The following is a 13,529-nucleotide window of genomic DNA, read 5'->3' on the forward strand; positions in this document are numbered from 1 at the left end:
GATTTGCAATCACGTATGGCAAAACGGTGAATGGCCCAAAAACTGGACGCGGTCTGTAATTATCCCACTGCACAAGAAAGGTTCAACTAGAAAATGTGATAATTACCGCACCCTGGCCCTCATCTCTCACGCTAGCAAAGTTCTTTTGCATGTAATAAACAGCAGGATTCGTTACTATTTGGACTGGCAGATCCCGCAGGAACAAGCTGGATTTGTAAAAGGCAAGGGCACGAGGGAGCAAATACTGAACGTGAGACAGATTGTGGAAAAGTGCTACGAATTCGACACGCCGGTCATCATGTGTTTCGTTGACTATAGTAAGGCTTTTGACTGTGTTGACTGGAACTGCTTGTGGGATGTCCTCACAGAGTTGGGGGTCCCTCGCCACCTTACTGCACTCCTTCAGTCATTATACTACAACAGCCAGGGAGTAGTGAGAATCGATAGGACTGCATCTGACTCGTTCAAATTTCACAAGGGCGTGCGGCAGGGCTGCATCCTGTCACCCATCCTGTTCAATATTTACGGCGAATACATCGTCAGGAAAACATGCGATGGATGGGATGGTGGTATTACCGTCGGAGGCTGTAAAATCTCTAACTTACGCTACGCTGACGACACCACTCTCCTGGCAGCCAGCGAAATCGAGATGAGCAAGTTCTTGGACAGGATGGAGCGCATTAGCAAAGACCTCGGACTCGCGATAAACAGATCTAAAACGAAGGTCATGATCGTTGATCGCACAGGCAGACTGGAGCTCAGCGGTACACTTAATTTAGAAGTAACGGACAACTTTGTTTACCTGGGCTCCAACATCAGCAACAATGGCTCTTGTGAACCGGAAATTCGTAGACGGATTGGGATGGCAAAAGGTGCCATGTCTCAGCTGGACAAAATATGGAAGGACAAAAATATCTCTATGAACACCAAGAGCAACCTAGTCCGCACACTAGTGTTTTCAATATTCATATACGGAGCAGAGACATGGACTATAAAGAAAGCTGACCGCAATCGGATTGATGCCTTCGAAATGTGGTGCTGGAGGAGGATGTTGGGTATTCCCTGGACCGCACGCCGCACCAATCTATCCATCCTAGCTCAGTTGAAGATCCGGACTAGACTCTCCACCATTTGCATGCGAAGGATTCTTGAATACTTTGGCCACATCGCAAGGAAAGACAGTGACAACTTAGAGAAATTGATGGTCACTGGAAAGGTCGAAGGCAAGCGACTAAGAGGCAGGAACCCGACCCGTTGGACGGACCAGATTCGTGCAGCCCTGGATACCACAGTGCACGATGCTCTGCACTCAGCTGCAGATAGGAACAGATGGCGGTGCACTATAAAAAACAATCTGTTTCAAGGCCATGACCACGACCCTCAGTAATGAGGAAACCGACGCAAGGAGGAGGAGCCCATAGACATCCACAACGTAAATGCGCCACCCACCTTGAGATATAAGTTCTAAGGTCTCAAGTATAGTTATAATGGCTGCCTCACCCTTCAAACCGAAACGCATTACTACTTCACGGCAGAAATAGGCAGGGTGGTAGTACCCACCCGTGTGGACTCACAAGAGGTCCTACCACCAGTAATTACGCAAATTATAATTTTGAGGATTTCATTTTTATTACACGATGTTATTCCTTCACCGTGGAAATCAATCGTGAACATTTGTTGAGTACGTATTTCATTACAAAAATTGGTACCCGCCTGATATTCGAACACCGGTGCATCGCTCAACACGATTGCACCGGACGTCCGTTAGGCCACGACGACTTTAAAAATATAAAATAAAAAATAAATAAAAAATATAAAAATTTCGGCGTTCATTTTTCGCGGCGAAAACAACTAAACTCATTTAATCACTGTACTATTCGCCGCGACTACCGCTCGACTCCGTGGCTCGCGCCGTCCGTATTCATGCATTTGTTTTGCTCGCCCGCCGCATCGCGCGATTCGCTCGGTACATTTCGCCGGTCGCTTCGCCGGTCGCCGGTGCGCGTGGCTTGTTAGGTACATTTCTATGCGCTTGTTTTAGTCGCTAGACGCTTCGCCGTTCGCACCGCGCGAATATTCGTATCGGCGAATGTCCCGTGGCCAGGCTGTTAGACCTAGAAATATTTTTTTTTGCGCATCGAATATGGTTGTTGCCTATCATTTATGTACAAAGCAGTTATTGTCGCTTTGTCACGTCTGCCTTTCAAGCGTCGAATGTATTATTCTCTCGGTTCTCCGAGAGTACGAGCAAATTCAGAATAAAAATACCTCCCGTTGATACAGATATCAAAACCAACGACATTTGTAAACTAAGATTTAGAACAATTTCATTGACGGCTTTCAATTGAAGGCACTTTGAACATCAATTTAGTTGGCACTGTTAAGAAACGCTTTGTTTTTTGTAAGAACTTGCCAGTCATCTTTACTCATAAGCGAGACAAGAGCTAAGTGGCGCAAAATTGAACAGACGAAACGCTAATTAACAATTCTCAACAAAGATCCTTTATTTTACAGCAACATTTATTGTTATAGGAGTGAAGTCTCAGTGTTTGTTATGTGGCTTGAGTGTTATGTATGTATATAGGTATATAATAATATGTACAAATCATTTTATTCAATAATATCGCCGGATTAAATGTCGCAACTGTTTCAGTTTTAAAGTTTATTAATTTGTTGATTAAATTTTGAAGATTCAAAATTGTGATAAATACTACAAAATGTTTTCATTTATGTAGAACCTTTACGTGTACTTTTAAGACGACAAGCCCTTACCATTGATTTAGTATGCAGGTTCACTGCTAAGCAGAATCTTCAAGAAACCGTAGCTGTTGTAACTACATATACTTGAGACCTTAGAATTGTAACTACATATACTTGAGACCTTAGAACTTATATCTCAAGGTGGGTGGCGCGGTTACGTTGTAGATGTCTATGGGCTCCAGTAACCACTTAATACTAGATGGGCTGTGAGCTCGTCCACCCATCAATGCAACAAAAAAAAAACTCAGGAGTTGCTCTTGTCCAATAAGTTATTGTCACTTACATGTGTCGTGACCTACCACGTAAATGCTGTACTATTGAAATCAATATATAAAATTTGCATATTTTTTAGCAAAATTACCAACAAAAAGAGACATTTCATTTTTATTTTAAAACTGTTATGGCTAATAAAAAAGCGTTATATTCTTCTTATTTTTCGAGTCGTCACGTTATTGTGCTAAGTACTTATTTGCCTATATTATTTATTATTTTATCAATTGCAGGACGTCATACGCTTGGAAACCCAGTATTGGTCGTTGGTAGAAATTCCCCGTCAGGAGAAAGCAGAAACTGTTCCCGCTTTTGTACTTCGTGCTTGTGCCATCATGGAGAAAACCCAGAAATCGGGAGAAGGTGTTAAAACTTCTCAGAAACTGGCAGAAGAAGCTGCTGATCGAAGGGAGCGGATAGAGCGTCTGAACGGTACATTTGAATATGGTTTTCACACTCTTCGGTCTAGCCCTATACTCGTAAACTATAAAATTTGGTAATTATAATAATTTTTATTGGATCATTAAAATTTCTAAACGGTCTGCAAATGTCTAAAATGTAAAATGGATATCGAATAAAACAAGTTGATAAACAAGTTTTGAAATAGCCGTGGCCTAAAGGATAAGATGTCCGGTGCATTGGTATGTAGCGATGCAACGGTGTTCGAATCCCGCAGGTGGGTACCAATTTTTGTAATAATACAAATTTCTAATAATTTTTTAATAATACTTATGAAATAAATAAGATTATTGACTTCCACGGTGAAGGAATAACACCGTGTAATAAAAATCAAACCCGCAAAATTACAATTTGCGTAATTACTGGTGGTAGGACCTCTTGTGAGTCCGTACGGGTAGGTACCACCTATAGGTAGGTCCTGCCTATTTCTGCCGTGAAGCAGTAATGCGTTTCGGTTTGAAGGGTGGGGTAAGGTGGGTGGCGCATTTACGTTGTAGATGTTTATGGGCTCCAGTAGCCACTTAACACCAGGTGGGCTGTGAGCTCGTCCACACATCTAAGCAATAAAAAAAAGAAAAAAAAAAACAAACTCCAATTGCAGACAGAAATTTTGCAGTTTTTCAAAAACCAATTTCAAGTTCCAATTTCTTTCCAGCTTTTACTATTATATGCGCTCTAAACGACAATGCGAACTACTGGTTTGCGTCTACAAGAAACCTGGTTACACCGTAAAGGTTTGGCGCTAAGCCAAGTTTTAATCCAAATATTTGTTCCGAAAGGAAAATCTTGGAACGACTGTTAGTACAACCACCGCTCGTGTAATTACATTTCGACGTCGCTGCAATCTGATTCTTATACTTTTCGTATTGAATGTAATTGAACAATCCCGTCAAGGGTATGCGGTATGAATTTGCAACAGAAGTTTTTATTCAAATTGTGTTCTTAGCTTATATTATTCCTTTCTTCAAATTGAATTTGTTGTTGAATTGTTAATTAAATTCTATGTGTTCGAATCAGTATTCAAACAGATAGAACCAATTCCAAGAAGGTTGTTTTCGTAAAATCATACGTTTTAAAAAAAAAACTAATTTTCTTACAAACTCATTCGACTCGTTCCATTCAATAAACCAGATTTTAATTAATTTTTGCGAATAATAAATCCTAATTGTTTGAATGAAACGGGGTGGTTCTCGGGGCCAAATTAAGCGTCGCAGCCACAAGTCCGCCCTAAGCACGAATTAAGCACAAAACAATAAAACGAGTAAGCCCGCCAGACCTCCGTGCTCTACGGCTTTATGTATTTACCCTCGCCATTTATGATTTCGAACCCTTCGTGCGAAAACTTTTTGATTTTGAGTTCTGGTCTTATTACGTGTGGTGAATATTTCCAAATATTCGACACTTAAATCAAGACTTTTGTTAACGTAGATGCTCTATTTTTTATATTTCTTATTTTTTTAATTATTGCCTAAAATGGGGAACAAGCTTATCGTGGAATCAGTGTTAAGTGGTTATCGGAGCCCATGTAAATCAGAATGTTAATGGTACCACTTTTTTGAGACATGAAGTCTGAATCTCAATTGTATAGTATAAAGGCTGTCGTATATTTCAGACCGGAACGCCTTATTACTTCACGGTAGGAATAGGCGGAAATAGTAGAAAAACATATTCTTGACCCAGTGATTATTTTTCTTATTTCAGACTCCATATGTTTATTTTTTTTATTTTATATTGAAACCTTGTAAAAATCATTAAGTGGATTTTAATGCAATCAGAAAACGCAATTATGTATTGAAATCCTTACTTAAAACGTACATATATTCCTCATATTCTGTGCTAATTGTTTATTGTAACATTTATTGCACATTTACAGTCGCGGTTTTATAAATACTGACAGATAAACACTCAACCTAATGACTATTAATAAAATATAATAATTTAACAAAGTTTGCTTTTTTATTTTTTTATTTAACGCCTTCGTAGTTACATGCATCTGATGGTTACTCTCAATCAACGCCATTGCTCTGTCAATATAAAATACCATTAAACTTTTTCGATTGATTTTCAACAAAAATCTTTCATACAAACCTTGTCCTGTCAAACTACGAACACAATGAAGAAGATTTGATGGATCGAGCCGTTTTTTTTGAAGCTCCATCATACATGTGGCAATTAATTTTACTTAAATCTATACTTATACTATAAAGCTGAAGAGTTTGTTTGTTTGAACGCGCTAATCTCAGGACCAGTAGTCCGATTTTAAAAATTCTTTCAGTGTTAGATAGCACATTTGTTGAGGAAGGCTATAGGCTATATAACATCATGAGACCCATACAAGTGGAGCACCAATAAAGAATATTTCAAAATATTTTCACTTTCTACGTAAATGAAGTGGGGGGTAAAATTTAGCGTTAAGCCAAAGTAACTATTCCACGCGAACGCAGTCGCGAGCAAAAGCTAGTATAATTTAAACGTTTGTTTTCCAGATATGACAACATCTCAGATAGAAACCGAGAACACTCAAATGACTAACGATCTGTACCGTCTACTCAAGAAATACACCGGCCTGAGGAATCTCATCAGAGAATTAAAGGTGTGTGGATTTTTAAATATAGTTTCTTAAACGTCATATTACTTTCAGTAGACTAATGTCCTAACTTAGGTAGACCTAGGTCAGTGGCTCTCTGTTCCCAATATGTAATAATAATACTAATATTATTATAGATACGCAATATTTTACATGATTAATGGTCAAATCCTGTCAAGCCTTTGCTAAATCCAAATTAATCAACAGTGTTATTAAATATGGGTATGGGTTAAATATGGGTTATTAAATATGGTACAAAAACCATTCCATCAAAAATATATGATGCATTGTATTATTTAATTGCAGTCGGAATACAGCAGCTCGAAGGTGTACCCGATGTTCCCGCGGTACACAATGCTCAAGGACATGATCAAGGACATCATGCATGACCCCGACTACATGGAGGTCTGCCATGAGGTGGACCCATAGCGCGGGGTCCGCAAATAAATGAGACACTCTTTCACCGACCGCCAGAGATCGACTCGTCGCTAGAAGGTACCATGCCTTGTTGGATAACTGGGAAATTATGTCTACCATTATAAAGTTAGTGTAAGCGGAATATTCCATTTCCTAAAGATTTTAATCAATATAAATACGTTATTTACTTATACTTTATCCAGAGGTCGTTTTATAAAAATTAGTCACAATAATGTACAGTGATAAAAATAATGCTCATCATTTATTTTTAAAATAAAAATTGATTATTTGGTATCTACGAGTATATTGGTATCTATATTTATGACTTGACCCAAAATAACCAAAGGTATTTGTGGTAACTCTACAAATAGTATTAGTATTTAAATTGAATTTGTAGCATGACTTCTATGTTGGTAGACATAAGGGATGTTCGAGTGGCATTAGCGGCGGCCAGTGAGACGAGTACTCATATTATTTGCGATAATTTCTTTATTGGACTCTTAAGTGTGAATTAGATTTAAGTTGTGTACGTGAATGTACTCGCCACTAACTTATCCGAAGATGCGCATGTAATTTCAAAAAGTGTTTAGATTTATTTTATAAATCTATTACGTATAAATAGTTTCCATTTCGATGCCTCCAATGAACACTACGCTAACTCCAAATTCGTAGATTTGCAGGAGGAGCGTTTAAACGAAAAAGTTGATAAAATCTTTATTATTGCAGATATATTAATGGTTTTTTTGTGTAACTAGCTGAGTTACTCTTACTCCCCATCAATAATGATTAATTATAATACTTTTAACATACTGAAGCGATTTGCGTGAAAAACGAAAATTTCAAATTTTTGAGTTAGAGTAGTGTTCATTGGAGGCATCGATTTATACGTAAATTTAGTTTAATATTGTCTTATTTACAAAAACCAGATTTTTCATAAGAATAAAACTGTCCATAAATCATGACGGCCAAATTTAAATAGTAAGTATTAAACTCTTCGATCAACAATTGTTGTTGATCGAAGATTAAACTACAAAGTGTACGTTTTTCTGTGAGTTGACCAAACTCGCATGGGACTTGTTCACTTAGCACCCGCCCGTTTTGAAATCCGATCCGATTTGGTAAGAATTCAATTTGGTCGGCTTTTATCATAATATTCTCTCGCTGTATCATATCAATGATGAGCTTCTTATTGTTGTCTATAATATACATTCAAATTTTACTAATAATTCTATTGGATCTACTGATCATATCTTCAGGTATCTCGTAATCTATAAACGTATTTTATGGGTCTAATATTTCCCTTCTCTAGATTAAATGTCGTGTTTTGTAGATTTAAGGATATTTATTCAGTGAACTCACAAATACAAATGTAGGAATTGAAAAAAAAATAGTTTTTATAATGTTGTTTCGTTGTTTTAGAAAATTTACATTTCAAATGATTTTATATTTTCTTTCTTACGCAATATTTGCAGTAGATAATTTCGTAGACTACCATGATCTATTGAAATAGTAGGTATTCTGTAATAGTTAGTACGGTTAAATACTTATCATATACCATGTAATATCTATAAATATGGGTGTAACAGTAAATTAGTATTTGTAGTGAATTATTGTAGGTTATTAAATTTTGTTTAAATCATTTATCTTCCAACACTGTGCCAAATATGCTAAGTGCTTTGAAAACAATGATTACTATATTTGGTAGTTGTCACATAAGATTGTTGTTATCTTGGACAATTTAGATCGACGTATGTTTGATTGAATTATTGGATATGCTACACTAATCCCATAATTACTAGATAATTCAGAATGAGTGTAGGAACATTTTACATAAAGTACATACTTTAACAAGAAGTAGACGGGTGTTTACCACGCTTTTCAGCAAAATAGCGAACTCATGAGATGAGTGGTAAAAACTCGGTAAATAGTAGTAGTGTATGTTATTATAAATAGTCGCCAAAGTTTAAAACAATTCGTAAAGTTTTTAAATTTTTATCATTACATGCGTTAAACAAAAGCTTTGTAAGTATCTATTGTGTACATATCAAAGTAGTTATAAACAGACCTCACCACAACACAGCAATACCATTTTGTTCGTGGTTACGTGGTACCGGTGTATTAATTAAGCTTAGTACATTTAATGTTTCATTTAAATCGGTTTGAGAATTTGAAATAATAGTCGATTTCAAAGCGCGTATGTACGTGCCAATGATCCAAATAAATAAATATAAAATGTTTAGGTAGTTATAATTTTGTATCCTTCTATCATCACTTTTTATAATGCTACAAATTTTAGATTGTGATCAATGAAATTTTTGTAAAGGATGTTGTTATTAGTAATGAGTTATTAAATAATCAAAGTGTATTAATTAAGGCTTTGTGCTAAAGTACTAGTATAATGTATGTTACAATTGAATATGAAAGCGAATAGTGAGGCAATGTTGTAGAATATAAATAATCGATACTATTAACAAAAGTAACTGTAGTATAGAAAATAGTTGAATTAGTAATTGAGTACTTAGTTTCGTAATTTCTTTTTATGCGAAACTGTTTAGAAAAAAGTAATGTAATAAACTTCTAGTCTCAGATATTGTCATCTTATGTTTATATGTTTGCAAGAAAATTTTACCTAGCAATGTTTAAAACATACATAGTTCGTAATATTACCTTCCGCACTATTTAAAACTCTATTACGTAGTCAAGTAGAATATGCGGGAGTTGTATAAAACTTCCCTTACTATAGTTCACATAGGCATTATATTATTTTAGTAAAATGAATTGATATTGCAAACAATATTACATTTAATTTTATTCTATATTAGATCATAGTAGTAAAGTAACGGTCACTTTTTGAGTGATCGATCAGCAAAAAAATTTATTGAATGTATTAACTGTATTGAAATTTATTGAATGATATTCTCTCATTCTATTTTGTTGAAGTTGGTTCTCGCTAATTTTTTGTATTATGTACATATACAAAAAATTGTATGTATGTATCAACACATATTTTATTTTTATTGTATACCATAAGGCGTAAAGTCAAACTTTTCCGTAATTTTCGGGTCTTCAGTCTTAATGAAACTTAAAGATTAAACTTTAAGTTATTAGTACGTTAAGTTTCTCAGCGGAAATTAAAACATAAATAAAAAAAGCATGAGCTATCTTATACCTGCATAATATTATTTTTTGGAAGTACTCGACAAGCTATATCTCGCGCCTTTGTTTAATTTCCCCATACTTGCACACTTTAACAGATGCTAAACCTCCTAACGCCCGCATCAGTCGGTATGTTTCTCGCCGAATCTTCTTAGCGGGTTGCGATTCCGATCCGGTAGTAGATTCATTCGCGAAGCAGTTGCTCTTGAGTTGTTAGGTCTCCCTTGGAGGGGCTCGGGTGGGTGTTAGCAAATCCCACGCCTCCTGGCTGAGCCCTTGCTCACCCACCTGTCCTTATGAAACTGGAAAGGCCTCTTGGTCACCTGTAATCCCTTATTCATAAGGAAAAAGATACTAAATCTTTAATTAACTACCATTATTTCATGTACAAATGTAGAATGGAACCCAAAGAAACATTAAATTAAAAAAAACAAATCACACAACGTCACTCCTCGTGTTCCCGCCAAAAAGTCATGTTTCTGTTTTAATACTCTGTTCATTTACATTGATAAACTTTTTACATGCGTTCTTGTACTAAGATTTAACCCAAAAAATTAATTCTGTTTTTATATATCGTTCCAAAATTTATAATGTCGCCACATAGGTTGATTTTTAGGTTATAATATCTACTGTATGTACTAGTTTAGTAGAAATACTTGTTTCTAGATATGTATTGAATAAATTTAATGAATATCGGTGTAAAGCAAATGCAAGGCATTGTTAGATAGAGCTTGTAATTGGATGTAAACAAAAATATATGTAGGTATCAAAAAGAAAATGCGTTGCGAATATGAGTGTTGCTTTGTGTAATACAACTTTTTTTGTGCATTTTGTGTTTTCTTTGAAATAATCCCTAAACTATACAGCTGACGTGGTTAAACATACGCGTAACATTGAAAATTAAAACCGTGATTTCTATTATGGGAGCCCTTAAAAATTCAGTTACAAAATTTTGATTTTGTTTCTCCGCTACATTTGTAAATCAGAAATCAGCCCTTGCGCGGAAACGACAAGTATTAATGCTTTGCTTGTTAATGAATTATGTTTTCTATTAACGCTACGGTTTTAATTCTTATTTCGATAGCGGTCTCTTTTTTTTTTAATGTGACAGAAATCATAATTCACACCTTCCGGCACTCCGATGCGACTGTCAACCTTAACTGATGATCGATAAGGTGCAACAAGGTGACACTACAAAACTTGCTAACCTACGTCTCGCCATGACGCAAATGTAGTAGTGTAAGCTCACGCGGCCCGCGTGCACTTAAGCTTTCTCCAGGTCATCCAATCCCGTTTCTACATGATAGCCATGGTAAGTGAGGAACGTCGACCTTCACGACAATTTAAATTTAGAACCGATACGTAAGTATCTAAAGGTGGCATCAGAACGCTACTTTGTTAAAGCGGCATGACATGATAACCCACCCTCTTGTCGTGATTACGTACTAATTACATATTCGACCAAGGCAACGGGGTAACGCGATCCCGATTCGGTGGTAGATTCTGCGAAGCACCAATTTTGCTAGGGCTAGTGTTAACAAATTCTCTCAGGTTGAGCCCGTGAGCTCAACTACCCGTCCCCGAGAAACTAGAATAGCCCATTAGGCTACCAACGAATATGTAGGAAAAGAAGATGATCGAAGTATCCATTAATATATGGATGTGGACATGGAATACCCTTTAAACCGTACAATTACTGTGCTATACAAATGTGATATATAGAAAACGCCAAGACGTCACAGTGCATCGTACCAATATAATTACATGTAGAGGGAGAGTGAGGTATGAAAGTAAAACAACCAATTGGTCACACTGTCCATAGCAAGTTCTGAAGTCGTCGTGGCCTAACGGATAAGACGTCCGGCGCATTCGTGTTGAGCGATGCACCGGTGTTCGAATCCCGCAGGCGGGTACCAATTTATAATTTGCGTAATTACTGGTGGTAGGACCTCTTGTGAGTCCGCGCGGGTGGGTACCACCACCCTGCCTATTTCTGCCGTGAAGCAGTAATGCGTTTCGGTTTGAAGGGTGGGACAGCCGTTGTAACTATACTTGAGACCTTAGAACTTCTATCTCAAGGTGGGTGGCGCATTTACGTTGTGGATGTCTATGGGCTCCAGTAACCACTTAACACCAGGTGGGCTGTGAGCTCGTCCACCCACCTAAGCAATAAAAAAAAAAATGGCAATTTACAAAAATACTACTACTACAGAAGAACGAAAAAAAATATAAAAACAAACAGGCAGAAAAATACCCTTATCTAAGACAAGTCCATTGTTTGGAGATTTACATAACCGATCCTGTAGACCGAATGCTAAACAGTTGACGTCGCCTTGAACACGTCATTACGGATCCTCCCAATCGATTAACAGTGCTTTTAGGTACCACAAGCACCGGTCACCGTCCTCGTCGAACCCGTCGATTGCGAGTGAACCAGCCCATAGACACAGCCCACTGAGTTTCTCGCCGGATCTTCTCAGGGGGTCGCGTTTCCGATCTGGTGGTAGATTCTGCGAAGCACTGCTCTTGCTAGGGTCAGTGTTAGCATCACACCCGGTTTGAGCCCCGTGAGCTCACCTACATGTCAAGGAGAAGCTGAAATAGCATCTCAAGGCTATCAGCATAGGGAGGAAAAAAAATCAGGACTACATAATTATGGTACAATTTGGGAATAGACTAAATTGTACTTATTTTTACAATATATACTCATATTACCAATGTGCTCGATGCACTACAATTAAATCAAAAACGACAAGGCGTCCATTTTTTATTTTTGTAAACATTTTCAAGCTTGATAGAATCTTTAGAGTTTAGAGTATGGAATTGAAAATGGTTTTTAAAAATGCAAAACAGCGGCATCTATGATCTAATATCACGAAGAAAAACAGGAAATAAAAATCCCGTGCCATCTCGTGAGCCGCAAACGAACAATTTAAAGCGGTAGGTCAAAAAGTATGAGTTTGCCACTTTCGCATTAGAGTACACCTATGTCTTCCTAGATGGCGCTAAATTAAATTTTATAAAAATAAATAATGTTGCTATGTTAAAAAAGAAATATTTAAAACATGGTTAATTTTAACTATTGTCGAATTTACGAAAAATAATATAATTTAAATTAATTTAACTACAAAAAAGACATGAAGAACAACGGACAAGGGAAGCTAGTTTGCTTCTCTTTATTACAGTTTTTCCAAGTAAACTAATCCGAAAATTGGTTCTACAAATCGTTAATACTTTGAATAAAAACCAACGAAAAACCAATTGGCATAAAAGTGTAAATTTAACATAATATATTTCGATCTTTATTTTATCCCGTTTATTACAATCGTTCTCGAAACCAGGTTGAACGCAGGATTTTATTTCATCCCTGTTGCAGGTCCACGAAGTTTGAAATGAATAAAATTGCATTTCGTTTATTAAATGAACGTTGTATTCTGCCTAGATCCAGATAGCTCGTTATCCATTTTTATTATCAATAAAGGTTGCAATACGCCCTGTCTATCAACCAAGTTACTAGTGATAGGTCATATAGATATAATAAAGCTGTATAAGGAATAAAAAGTCTAGTTTTGCCGCGAAGCCGTTATCCTAAACTCGTTAGAATTTTAATGTGTAAGCTCTGTATATAACTTTTTTGTAAAACAAATAAGACTTCTGACCTCATGTCTCATAGTAAACGGTAGTTTTCATATAGTGGTGTCTGTGGGTTTCGGTAACCACTCAAAACCAGTTCAGATGGGTTGATTAATTGTAATCTAATATCATAATTTAGATTAAATTGGGTAAGACTACAGCTGATAAAAATCATTGGAAGTTTCGCTATATATGCTATTCTTAGTGCTGGTATCACAATTCGTTGTGAACATTTTGTTCCATTCGA

General features: G+C 36.6%; 1 protein-coding gene across 3 annotated transcripts in view; it reads left to right on the forward strand.

Moving 5' to 3' along the window:
* Positions 1 to 10,477, forward strand: part of LOC101737439 (uncharacterized) — a 232,867-nt gene extending 222,390 nt beyond the window's left edge. For 2 of the 3 annotated variants that reach the window (XM_012689934.4, XM_062670056.1), the window contains exons 5-7: positions 3,264 to 3,462; positions 5,976 to 6,082; positions 6,383 to 10,477. In XM_012689934.4, the coding sequence (XP_012545388.1) occupies positions 3,264 to 3,462; positions 5,976 to 6,082; positions 6,383 to 6,505 (429 nt within the window). In that variant the 3' untranslated portion in view covers positions 6,506 to 10,477. The remainder of the gene's footprint in view (positions 1 to 3,263; positions 3,463 to 5,975; positions 6,083 to 6,382) is intronic. The other variant, XR_009973797.1, reaches the window with a different exon arrangement.
* The last annotated feature ends 3,052 nt before the right edge of the window (positions 10,478 to 13,529 follow it).

This window comes from Bombyx mori, chromosome 9, assembly GCF_030269925.1.
Source record: "Bombyx mori chromosome 9, ASM3026992v2".
Classification (NCBI taxonomy): Eukaryota; Metazoa; Arthropoda; class Insecta; order Lepidoptera; family Bombycidae; genus Bombyx; species Bombyx mori.